At 36.3% G+C, this 13,736-nt stretch overlaps 1 protein-coding gene across 2 annotated transcripts in view; it reads left to right on the top strand.

Moving 5' to 3' along the window:
* Positions 1 to 13,736, top strand: part of LOC128643237 (collagen alpha-1(V) chain) — a 236,618-nt gene that overhangs the window by 104,800 nt on the left and 118,082 nt on the right. For both annotated transcript variants that reach the window (XM_053696224.1, XM_053696223.1), the window contains exons 10-12: positions 4,939 to 4,980; positions 6,000 to 6,062; positions 12,224 to 12,298. In XM_053696224.1, coding sequence (XP_053552199.1) covers positions 4,939 to 4,980; positions 6,000 to 6,062; positions 12,224 to 12,298 — 180 coding nt within the window. The remainder of the gene's footprint in view (positions 1 to 4,938; positions 4,981 to 5,999; positions 6,063 to 12,223; positions 12,299 to 13,736) is intronic.

Genomic DNA, 13,736 nt, shown 5'->3' with positions numbered 1-13,736 from the left:
GGTTTGTCAGTCAGTTCTCTGAATGGTCATATTTCTGCGTTATCCCTTTTTTGCACAAGTGTCTGGCGGATGTGCCAAATGTGTACTCTTTTTGTCAGGCCCTGGTTAGTACCAGGCCTGTGTTTAAGTCTGTTTCTTCTCTTGGAGCTCTTTAACCTTGTTTTTAAGGTTTTGCAGCAGGCTCAGTTTGAGCCATAGCATTCCATAGATTTTACATTTTTATCTTGGAAAGTTTTCCTTTTTTTTGCTATATCTTCTGCTTGCTGAGTTTAGGTACTCTCGGCTTTGCAGTGTGATTCGCTTTATCTTATTTTGGATATGGCGGTTATTTATCCTAAGTGGAAATATTGTTTGAGAATCTGTCCTCATTCTTATCTCTTGAGGAACATGTGTGCACATTTTGGATGTTGTGCATGCTTAATATTTTTCTACTGGCAATTAGGGTTTTCGCCAGTCTTCTGTTTTTGTTTGTCTTCTCTGTATCAGAAAGCTGCTGCTACTTCTTTTTCCTCTGGTTGAGAAGTTTAATTTGTTTGTTTTTCAGGCTGTGGGGCTGCAGTCTCCTGAAAGAGTTATGCTTCATTCCACAAGAGCTGTTTCTTCTTCTTGGGCTTTCACAGATGAAGCTTCTGTAGATCAGTTTGCAAGGCTGCATTTTGGTCTTCTTTGCATACTTTTTCAAAATTTTATAAATTTGATATTTTGCCTCGGCTGAGGGTTCTTTTGGAGGAAAAGTTCTTCAAGCGGTGGTGTCTTCTGTTTAGGTCTGCCTGTCTTGTCCCTCCCTAGTCATCTGTGTCCTCTAGCTTCAGTATTGGTTCCCAACAGTAATTGATGACGTTGTGGACTCACCATATCTTAGGGGAAAAAAAACAAAATTTATGCTTACCTGATAAATTTCTTTCTTTCCGGATATGGTGAGTCCACGACCCCGCCCTTTTTTTTAAGTCCATTATTTTTTTACTAAACCTCAGGCACCTCTACACCTTTGTGTTACTCCTTTTTCTCCATTACCCTTCAGTTGAAAGACTGGGGTTTGTGGGAAGCGAAGTGATACTTGGGGCTAGATTTATCAAAGGCTAGGCGAACTCTGTATGTTCTTCGCCTGTAACTGCGCCCCAGCTTGCCTCCGGAGAGGCGCACATGTGTGCCTAAATTTATCAAACAAATAGACGTAACTTTGCGCAGGCGAGCTAGGGCGTAGTAATGATCATTTGTGCCTGTCGGGAACAGCATTTACTCCCTATTTACTCCCTATAAATATTTGCGCCGCCATGTTTTGATTATTAAAAAAACGTTTTTTAGGTAACTAATTAGCTAATATTTATATTACACAATGTTTCTGTGCTGTTTGCGCCATATGTTGACACAAAAATAAATATATCGAGATATATATATATATATATATATATATATATATATATATATATAAAACTTTTGGTACCATATGCGCCTGTGGAAGCGCAAATTACTGGGAATAACAGTATCTTCTTTGCGCTGAACTTTTGAAAAATTAGTTAAAAGAGTAAAGTACTGCATCACAAGATGTAAAAGCATTTATTGTAATGGTGTTCGACTCTGTATGGCGAAATATACAACACGCAATTACAGCCGGAATTATCGGCGCAAAGCAATGATGAATAAGCAACTGGGCGTATTTGTAGGTCGGGCTGTTAAATTACGCCTATTACTAATGTATATTGGTGCACTCGGGAGCGCGCCTAGGCGAATGCAAGTGAAGTGTGAAGAAGTTTCTTTCAGATTTGCGCAATTATAGACGCACAGTGCTTTGATAAATATGAGGATCCGTTTGTATGCGTTATTTTGGACGATATTAGAGGAGAATGGCTTTGATAAATCTAGCCCTTAACAGTTTGACTGTGGTGCTCTTTGCCTCCTCCTGCTGGCCAGGAGTGATATTGCCAACAGTAATTGATGACGTTGTGGTCTCACCATATCCGGCAAGAAATACATTTATCAGGTAAGCATAAATTTTGTTTTATTTACAGTTATAGTTCAAATCTCAATATTTCTTAGTACAATAATGATGTCCTGAAATCTCATGTGGGATTTATTCAGCCTTAAAAGTGCCCCATATTGTTGTGGAGATACAAATGCTCTGTCAGCATCATAATGTTTCTATGAGTGCATACTGAGGTAGGCTTAGGAGCATGCACATGTTCTGAACACTATTTTTATAACATTGCAAACACACTGCCATGTAGTGCACAACACGTGTGCGCTGCGCTCCTAAGCCTACCTTAGCATGCTCTCATACAAAGGAGTCGTATTTTACTAGAGAAGACCAAGAGAAAGAAGCATTTGAGATTAGAATTTATAGATAGATAGATAAATTACTGACTGATTGATAGAGGGATCAATGTTAGATAGATGATAGACAGACAGACAGATAGATAGGTAGATAGATAGATAGTTAGATAGATAGATAGATGATAGACAGACAGATAGATAGATAGATAGATAGATAGATAGATAGATAGATAGTTAGATAGGTAGATAGATGATAGACAGACAGATAGATAGATAGATAGATAGATAGATAGTTAGATAGATAGTTAGATAGATAGATAGATGATAGACAGACAGATAGATAGATAGATAGATAGATAGATAGACAAATGATTGACTGATTGATAGAGGGATCAATGTTAGATAGATGATAGACAGACAGACAGACAGATAGATAGGTAGATAGATAGATAGATAAATGATAGACAGATAGATAGATAGATAGATAGATAGTTAGATAGGTAGATAGATAGATGATAGACAGACAGATAGATAGACAAATGATTGACTGATTGATAGAGGGATCAATGTTAGATAGATGATAGACAGACAGACAGATAGATAGGTAGATAGATAGATAGTTAGATAGATGATAGACAGACAGATAGATCGATAGGTAGATAGATAGATAGATAGATAGATAGATGATAGACAGACAGACAGATAGATAGGTAGATAGATAAATAGTTAGATAGATGATAGACAGACAGATAGATCGATAGATAGATAGATAAATGATTGACTGATTGATAGAGGGATTGAGGATAGATGATAGACAGACAGACAGGCAGACAGAAAGATAGATAGATAGATAGATAGATAGATAGATAGATAGATAGATAGATGGACTTCCATGACCCTTTAACCCTTTGGCTGCAGTACTCTGTGATATAACAGTCTTAGAACCATAAAGGGACACTAAATTAAAAATTAATCATTTGTGATTCAGGTAGAACATGTAGTTTTAATAAAACTTTCTAATTAATTCCATTATCAATTTGTACTTAATCTTTTTATATACACATTTTCTGAGGAACCAGCTTCTACTGAGCAGAAGCAAGAGATCACATTGTATAGTATGAGAGTCTGTGATTGGCTGATGGGAGTCCTATGGTACAGTTGGCAGAGAAATTGAACAAATCTTTGAAACTTCTTTGGGGGAAAAAACAGCTAATAATTTGAAATTTAGATGATTTATTGTGCATTTGTGGCTCATGCAATTCTACTGTAGTTAGTGGGACTTGCGATAAAATTGTTAGGTATTCAGACCGGGGGGGGGGTGGGGGCAGCATATCACTGCAGTAATAAATGGATTAGCACCATGCTGAGCACTTAAATGACAGCTCCCATTGTTATAGTAATGTAAACGTTTGGGATTTGCCTTCTTGTCAAAGACTTTTTTTCCCAGATGTCCAAAGTCCACACATAACACAAACAGTAGAATAAATATTGGCCAAATCCCCAGATGTTTCCACTATGAATTAGCAGAACTGCTTTTCCATTATTTATTGCAACTCTTGAGTGTCTGTCTTTATTGTATCTAATTAGATATACAAACCAGATCTCTTTTCCACAACAATCTCCTGACAAGTCCACCGACCACTCCTTGTATTACTGTAAACTGTAGATATTCTCCTCATTTCTTGTATTTATCCATTTTACTTTCCATTGCCCATATATATATATATATATGTATATATATATATATATGTATATATATGTATGTGTATATATATATATATATATATATATATGCAGCCTTAAAGAGGCATAAAATTGAGCTTGAAATGCACAGTCAAATTCCTGAATTTGCAAAGAAATAAGTTAGCATCCAACTCAGTGAGCATACACTTGTAAGCCATGTGCACTTATAACTGACACCTAGATTTTATGCTCACAATACTGGTAGTGACACCAAGCACACACTTGCAAGTGTGGCATACCAGCATATGCTTAAAGGTCACATGCATAAGAAAAGTGGACAACAAAGCCTGTGATAATCCTCCTAAGAAACATCCTTGAACATGTAAGCATATAGATAAGTTCTTTTCCCCATAGCATAAAAGGGATGTGGTGATCTTTATTGTTTGGTAGTTTCTCCTTTTACATTGAGCAGAGTACTCATGATTTGGGGAGCTATTCGCTCACAAGTAGAAATATTTCACATTTATAATAGCATAAATTCATATAATAAAATAATATACAGTGCACAGACCATATAACCGCCAGGGTGTATAGATATAAAGATTGTGCACCAAATATGTAACTCAGCTGTGATTGCTAATGGATTAAACACATAGAAAACTGCTGGTCACAACAGCACACTTAACCAGTAGTGGTAGCTAAACAACCAAACTTTGTGACCCCCTGCTGATTGGGTGACCAGCAGCTTCCTCTCAGGACCTGATCGGTAACCCCATTGTAATGGTTAAACACATAGCATTAAAGGGAAGCTAGGACTTGCCATTGTCCCCCTATAATATCCCTTTAAGGTTTTAAAATGTCAACCATGTACACCAATATGAGCCAACAAATGACACCAGTCACTATTTTCTAAATAAATTAATGAATTTAATAATTGATTAATAAAAAACTTTGCCACTAACCTGTATCTCTCTTCCTTCACAGGGAATGCTGATTGAGGGTCCCCCGGGTCCAGAAGGCCCAGCTGTAAGTTATATTTTTTGCACCTTATTTAAGTGTTTTTAATTAATGTGTCAGACAGTTAATTTTTATGTAGTGTAGCATTTCATGTTGAAAAAAAATAGGAAAAAACGCGTTTTACATTTTGGCTAAGTGCAAAATGCGTAAGAATTATTTGACACACCTGTGTGCAATTGCTTTTTATGAGGAATCAGTACAAATACTTTTTTTCTTTCTATTGTACTGAGTTTGTTACTGCAACTCTCATTCTTCTTTGTTGTATTTAGCGTTTTTGTTTCATCTCTTTCTTTACCACCTGCTTTATTATTGGTTTTGAAGTATTTGAACTAATACTTTCTTGCTTTGAGCCGCTAGTAATATGGCAGTGACTTGGTTAAGTATTCCAATGCCATGAAACCTTTCGCCAACTGATTGGGTAGCAGTTGGGTAACAGTACAGTTTGTTTTCAACTCAGCAAATTGGTTAAAGGGACACTAAACCCAAATTTTTTCTTTCATAATTCAGATAGAGCATGCAATTTTAAGCAACTTTCTAATTTACTCCTAGTATCCATTTTTCTTTGTTCTCTTGCAATCTTTATTTAAAAAGCAGGAATGTAAGCTTCGGAGTCGACGCATTTTAGGTTCAGCACCTGGGTAACGCTTGCTGATTGGTGACTACATTTAGCCACCAATAAACAAGCGTAACCCAGATACTGAACCAAAAATGGGCCGGCTCTTAATCTTTACATTCCTGCTTTTTAAAAAAAGATAGCAAGAGAACGAACAACATGCAATAATAGGAGTAAATTAGAAAGTTGCTTAAAATTGCATGCTCAATCTGAATTATATTATGAAAGAAAAAATTTGGGTTTAGTGTCCCTTTAACCTCATATAATTCTTGTTATGAAGCTTATTTGAATGTGAATCTGTACAAATAATATTCTTGTTGCGTATTGTAGAGAGAACCTTTATTTATGTTCTTACACTTGTGTTATGCTCTTAATTCCCCCTTGTTTTTTTAATTCTACTTATTTTTCTATTCAGGGATATCCAGGTCCCCCTGGTACTTCAGGACCACCCGGTCCATCTGGAGACCCCGGTGAAAGGGTAGGTACCACATGACCACAGGTCTTCCTGGTCACCCTCCCTATGGATGTCATTATCTGAGTCTTCTCCTGACAGCTTGTTCATTAGTTTGAGGCTCCTGTATATTATGGGCTTCAGACTAAGAGGCCTATTTATCATAGGTCTTGAGGACCTGATCCGACAGTGCGGATCAGGTCCTCAAGACCTCGCTGAATGCGGAGAGCAATACGCTCTCCGTATACAGCATTGCACCAGCAGCTCACAAGAGCTGCTGGTGCAACGCCGCCCCCCCGGAAGACTCGCGGCCAATGGGCCGCTAGCAGGGGGTGTCAATCAACCCGATCGTACTCGATCGGGTTGAATTGTGGTGATCTCTGTCCGACTGCTCAGAGCAGGCAGACAGGTTATGGAGCAGCTGTCTTTAGACCGCTGCTTCATAACTGCGGTTTCTGGCGAGTCTGAAGACTCGCCAGAAACACGGGCCCACAAACTCCGTACGGAGCTTGATAAATGGGCCTCTAAGAGGCATATAGAGTGTACAATGCAAACTATGTATCAGCTATCATCACACTGTGGTCTTAAATAATTCATTATGTGTATTGTTTAAAGGGACAGTAAAGTCAAAATTAAACTTTCTTGATTCAGATAGAGCATGTCTTTACTTCTGTTATCAAACATGTTCCTTCTCTTGGTGTCCTTTGTTGAAGAAACATCATTGCACTACTTGGAGCTAGTTGCTGATTGGTGGCTGCACTTATATGCCTTTTGTCATTGGCCCACCGTGTGTGTTCAGCTAGCTCTCAGTAGTGGATTGCTGTTTCTTCAACAAAGGATACCAAAAGAACAAAGCATGTTTAATAATATAAGTAATTGAGAAAGTATCTTCTTTTTTCTATCTGAATCATGAAAGAAAAAAATTGAATCATGCCCCTTTAATTATAGACTCTTATAAACTCTTTTTTTTTACACTTAGAAACATTGTATGCTTTATCTACACACTGTATCTAAAACATTTATAAAATACTGTATTACATAGTTCAAAACGTGCATTAACCATTTATAGACTGTTGTACAGCCCCTTATTTTAAAGGGACATCCTCTTGGAAATAATGATGGGACTTAAGCCACAAAAATCAACATTCTAGATTTTGTGCTGTTTTAATTGGACATATATATATGAGTTTTGATATAATGTTACCCTGATGAACAGAAAAATATGTCTTGAGTCACATGTTTTTGAATTAAAACATTTAAAATAAAGCTGTTTAAATAAGTGGGATTTGCTTGGTGCATACTGCAGTATTTTTTTTCTCATTGTCTTATACGCAAAGCTACATATCTACTTGTGCGAAAACCTCCAAAGCCTGAAGATAAAACCAAGGGAAAAAAAGTTTTTTTCTTGAAAATAAAAACTAATATCTTGCTTATTGGACAAAGGATACCATGCTCAATGTCCCTTTTAGGATTGCTGTAGGGTGTATCCTATTTACAGGTTCAGCCAAGACTAAAGATCTCTTCTAGGATGGTTTAACCTTTTATTTGCTGGTTATATTGGCAGAGCCGGGCAGTGCTAAATGTGACCACAAGTAGTTTTGTTTTCATTTGAACTTTTGCACTACTTAGCTTATCCCTGCAGTTCATATCCCCATAAGGTTTATGTCACAATAGTAAACTGGGACAGTGAAACTGGATGACCCAGGGAAGAAATGTAGCTGCTGTAAAAATTGGCTTCCATTGTGTTTTGCTTTTGGATAAAGGTCAATATACTTCCTGTTTGAATGGTGACATCTAGTGGCCAACACATGGTAATGCAGCAGTTAAGTAGGTTTTTATGCTGGTCTTGCTGTTTAACTCTTTAGCTTCTAGAGGGCTGCAGTACACTACTTGGCAAACTGTTGCAGCCCTTTGTGTCAATTTAATTAGAAGCAAAAAATGTTACAGTATCAATAGTGTCCAAGCACCTGAGAGTGGTTACTGACCTTACTTAAGAAGTGCCATTCCTTATATTGGTTGTACAATACCTTTTTGGTTTGCTGCAGGAGTAATAATAGAGACTCAAACTGTTGTGCAAATTCACATTTATTAACTGCACCAATGATACAATTTGCTATAAATTAATCATAGACAGCAATATATGTAACGGCTTAAAGGCACACAATTTTTTATCAGTTAGATAATGCAATTTTATGATCAAATTGACTTTATTCTCTTGTTGTCCTTTATCATATACTCCCTACTCTGGAGACGGTTACAGCCTGGGGGTTCCATATGTACCATATTTGGATTAAAGGGAGATGAAACTCATGATTCAGACAGAGCAAGCAATTTCAAACAACTTTCTAATTTGCTTTTATAATCAATCTTTCTTATTTTCTGTATCTTTTGTTGAAGAGCAGGGAGGTAAACTCATAAGTCTGGAGTACTATTTGGCAGCAGTTTTGCAAGAATGCTATCCAAGAGCACTAAATAGCAGCACTTTTTCCTACCATGTAGTGCGCCAGACACCTACCCAGGTATCTCTTCAACAAAGAATAAAATTGGGAACAAAGCAAATTTGATAATATAAGTAAATTAAAATTGTATGCTCTGTCTGAATCACAAAGGAACATTTTTGGGGTTCATAACCCTTTAAGAAACCATCAGTCTCTGGGAACACATTTCTCACCTAGGTCTGCTATATAAATGAAGCTACACTGATTAAACCCAGAAGGCAGATTCTGTGCTGAACAGGCCCAGACAGGTGTAAAACTCTCATATTAATGAAACTTTCACCAGTTAAAGGGATACTAAACTAATTTTTTTCTTTCATGGTTCAGATAGAGCATGAGATTTTAAGCAACTTTCTAATTTACTCCTATTATCAATTTTTCTTTGTTCTCATGCTATCTTGATTTGAAAAAGCAGTACTGTAAGCTTTAGAGCCGGACCATATTTTGTTCAGCACCTGGGTAGCACTTGCTGATTTGTGGCTAAATGTAGCAAACCAATTAGCAAGCGCTACCCAGGTGCTGAACTAAAAATGGGCTGGCTCCTAACCTTTCATTACTGCTTTTTCAAATCAAGATAACATGAGAACAAAGAAAAATGGATAATAGGAGTAAATTAGAAAGCTGCTTAAAATTGCATGCTCTATCTGAATCATGAAATAAAAAATTGGGGTTAGTATCCCTTTAATTCAATGTCTGAAATTGCTATTTCTTCTTGTTTCTCTTTTATGAAACTGTCTCCTCTATGGTTATTTTTTACACACAGTATATTCAGTGAGAAATTATCTGTTGTCATCTGCCAATCACTTTCCTAGGTACACTATGGATAGGTCTGTCCAGTGAGAAACATCTCTCCAATTCCCTTTAAGCTAGGGGTTAGAAAAAGAGAGATTATTTTTTATTTTGCTTTTATTTAATTAGATGTATGGAGAATTTATTGATGGGAGAGTGTTCTAACTTGAGAAAAATACATTATTAGGGAACGTAGGTTGCAGAAGCCCAAAACTACACAAGCAGGCACAAGCGTCTACCAAAATGAATGTCATGTGCTAAAAAACAAAACCTTTATATTGTTTTGCTTGTGCGGGCTTGTCACAGCCCACTGTAAAAGCTTTAGGAATTGCCTATATTATTTTAAATATAGCCCAGTATAAAGGCCCCATTTAACCTGATATTATATAATATATAAAAACATATCTTGCTTTTGTGTAAATATGTTTGTGTCACACTTCCTAGAGAAGCCTAAAAGCATATTCTTTATCTTGTTAATAATGGCCTCTTAGGGAGCGTGGAACAAAACTCAATGTTTTTCCTAATATGCAATCAGGGTTTATAAATTCTGAACACATCTTTATAGACTCCCACCTTCTGCAACTTCATCTTCAGAAAAAGAGTAAGATTTATAAACAAATACAAATGTACCAATCTATGCATTGTACACTCTAATTTTACATGCAAGTCCTTTTTTTATTTGCTTGGCCATATGGTATAAGATTATTAAGGCAAACCACAAGCTGTCTCCTGCTGCATTTATTTTTTATGACACCTAACATCTGATCCGACACATTAGTTATGAGATTGCCTGTTTAAGTACAGGCCTGTTTGATTTTGCAACTGCTGGTTACAGTCAATATAGTAAATATTGTTTATATCACTTGTGTATAAGATTCTTTGCAAATTCTAACAAATTGTATGGGTATGTTTACATAATTGCAAACCAAGGGTGCATTTGTAAGAGCAGAAAAAGTTGTTAGAGGCATTAGAAAGTTAATGGTATTATCTGTAAGGGAGCTGTGACCTGTGATGGAGCTAGGGGACATGTCAGTACATTTGGCAATGTCTAAGGTTGTTTTGTGTTATATAAAGCTGGTTGAAGATTTGTGAACCTTGTTGAAGGGGCAATGAAGGTAGCCAAAGGCAAAAGAGATTTAGATGAGATTAGAGAGACTTGTTGAAGATCAATTCGGCTGTTTGGGGATCTGCATGGTTAGTTGAATATCAGTAATGTTTGTAGAAGGTCAGAGAGACTAGTTTGTAGGTAAGAAAGAATGGATGCAGGTCTTTGTGGCAGGTAGGAAGTCATTGAGACATATGAAGATAGTTGGAGGCTTTGGATGCTGGTTGGAGCACTGGTTGGCTAGTGGGGGTACATAATGTTCCATGCATTCTAGGCTTTGCCTGTGAGAAGTATATGAGGCAAATGAGAGCTTAAATGATTTAACATGGGATTTGGGATGGCAGCAGATTTTTTGGTTAGCTTAGGTCAGCAAAAAGCATAATTACAGGTTAGAAAGCGTATGATTTAATGTGGGGTTACTAAGTTACTGTGTTAAATAGTGGAGTACATTGGCGGTGTAATAAAAAAACAACTGTTGATATTGAATAAAAGAATATTATTATGATTAACGGCTTCCAATTAATGGATGGCTGTTTACAGTAACATATACTTATTACATTTGGGTACAGATAGTAAAATCATTCTATTTGAGGGCCAAGAGGCAACATTGAGGATATTATGTAGGTACCAGGTTCTATAAAAGGGAGAGAATACATTTCCACACATTTTTAATAACAAAATAAAAATACAGGACAAACCATAGAAGCCACTCAGAAACTTACTTTGGTTGCAACCTCATTTTATTTTTTTTAATTTTGTGAATAAATTCTGCTGTGATAAGATTCTGTTTTACATTTTCTAATTTTTCTGATTGCTGCTTTCCTTAGTGTTAAGAACATTGTGCCAAAATACATTGTGGAGTACCGTAGGCACTGGAATTAGATTTTTCTTTTATTTTTAATTTTCATGTGTCATGAAATCTTCTTCTTTTGATTTTTTTTTGTATTTGAAATTGTAAACACCATAAGCCATAGTTTGCCTACACCTGCTCTACATCCTTGTTTCTTAGCCTGTGGTTTTGGTACCTGGGACATTGGCAATGGGTACTCAGTGACTTGCCCTTTCCTTATTTTGTGCCCAGATGCAACTAAGTGAAATATTCAATGTCTCAATAAAATCTGTACTTCTCAGTTCTAACCTCAAGCTGCCCTAACCAACCAGATTGTAATTTCCTGCCTGGGCTGGTCAGCTGATCACTTACTGAGTCTGACTCCCCTGTATTCACGTATGGAAATCCTTATTATCTGGCCAGTTAGTGGCATTTGAGGACTGAGTTGAGAAACGCTGATATAACTTGCATCACAGGGAAAGTTCCAGGAAAAGTGTATATCACTGTGAGAAAGTATCACACAGACATGTGCTAAATATATGGTCACAGTGATATATCACAAGGAAAACACGTTATGGTGAAATGTACTAGGCACAGAATGCCAGAATGACATAAGCCTGTGCTGAGTTGTATGTGATGAAGTTAGATGCAGAAATATGATAGCAAGAATATTACTTCCCTCTTCATTTTTTAATGTGGCATAATATTAAAAAAACTGTGTGTTGTGCTAAGTTAAATATTTAATTATTTGTTATTCTGTTTCCAAAGATTTACTGAATTTGCATTCAGCTCAACTGGATTCTGGTGCATGCATAATTTCCTCTATTTTTAACCTAATAATATTTATGTGTTGATGTTTTGGAATACAAATGCTTGTAGGGGTACTTGTTACAAAAAGGGAGAGAAGCTTTGCTCTACATGACCAACAATCTATTTGTATTTACAATTAAAAAATCTTCTCATTTCACAGGGACCCCCAGGACGGTCAGGTCTCCCCGGAGCCGATGGATTGCCTGGACCCGCAGGAACCATGTTAATGCTCCCTGTAAGTACAACAGTGTACTCTTAAAACCATGATCAGTGACCACATATGACTACCTCGAAGATGATCCTTTGAATTTTAGATTTCTATTATGATAGAAATATAATTAAAAAATAAATCCCTGGCAAACATTTTTAAGGCAATCTGATATTTCTTTTAAACTTTCTGAAAAAATTAAACCAATTCTGGTATCACACTTCTGACACCAATCGTATCAAACAAATATTGCTTTTTAGTAGTCTTTTTTTTTTATTGTGCTTTTGACACATAAAGATATGTTTGAATAGTCCATGGTTGGATTGAAATAAATGAATCACAGAGAACCTTTAAAAGCCAATTAGGTTAGGTGTTAATGAATGTAATTGTACTTTTCCAATTTTTTAGTAGAACAGTACAATTTTAAAAGGATAAATTTGTGGCTCCCAAGATTTTTCTAGTCTTGGGCAAGACACATATTTGAAGAGATATAACAGTAGTCAATTAAAGGGACAGTCAAGTCCAAAAAAAACTTTCATTTTTCAAATAGGGCATGTAATTTTAAACAACTTTCCAATTTACTTTTATCAACAATTTTGCTTTGTTCTCTTGGTATTCTAGTTGAAAGAAAACCTAGGAAGGCACATATGATAATTTATAAGCCCTTGAAGGCCGCCTCTATTTTATTTACTTTTCACAGCAGGGGAGAGCAAGGTTATGTAGGCCATATAGATAGCATTGTGATCACGCTCGTGGCTAGTGGCAGACACTGCACTAATTGGCTAAAATGCAAGTCAATAGATAATAACTAAAAGTCATGTGATTAGAGGCGGTCAGAAGATGCTTAGATACAAGTTAGTCACAGAAGTAAAAAGTATATTATAACTGTGTTGGTTGTGCAAAACTGGGGAATGGGTAATAAAGGGATTATCTATCTTTTTAAACAACAAAAATACTGGTGTTGACTGTCCCTTTAACTAGAATGCTGTTAAAGGGACAGTCAACTCAAAATGTGTTATTGTTTAAAAAGATAGATAATCCCTTTATTACCCATTCCCCAGTTTTGCATAACCAACACAGTTATATTAATACACTTTTTACCTCTGTGATTACCTTGTATCTAAGCATCTTTTGACAGCCCCCTGATCACATGACTTTTTATTTATTATCAATTGACTTTCATTTTATCTGTGTTGTGCAGAACCCACGGGCATGAGCACAGTGTTATCTATATGACTCACATGAACTAGCAGTCTCTTGTTGTGAAAAGCTAATAAAAATGCATGTGATAAGAGGCTGTCTGTAGTGGCTTAGAAACAGGCAGAAATTTAGAGGTTTGAATGTTATAAAGTATATTAAAATAACAATGTTGGTTGTGCAAAGCTGAGGAATGGGTAGTAAAGGCGTTATCTAACTTTTTAAACAATAACAATTTTAGTGTTGACTGTCCCTTTAAACATTATAT

Source organism: Bombina bombina, chromosome 12, assembly GCF_027579735.1.
Source record: "Bombina bombina isolate aBomBom1 chromosome 12, aBomBom1.pri, whole genome shotgun sequence".
In the NCBI taxonomy this organism is placed as follows: domain Eukaryota; kingdom Metazoa; phylum Chordata; class Amphibia; order Anura; family Bombinatoridae; genus Bombina; species Bombina bombina.
The sequence above is the reverse complement of the archived record's forward strand: the minus strand, read 5'-3'. Positions and strand labels throughout refer to the sequence as shown.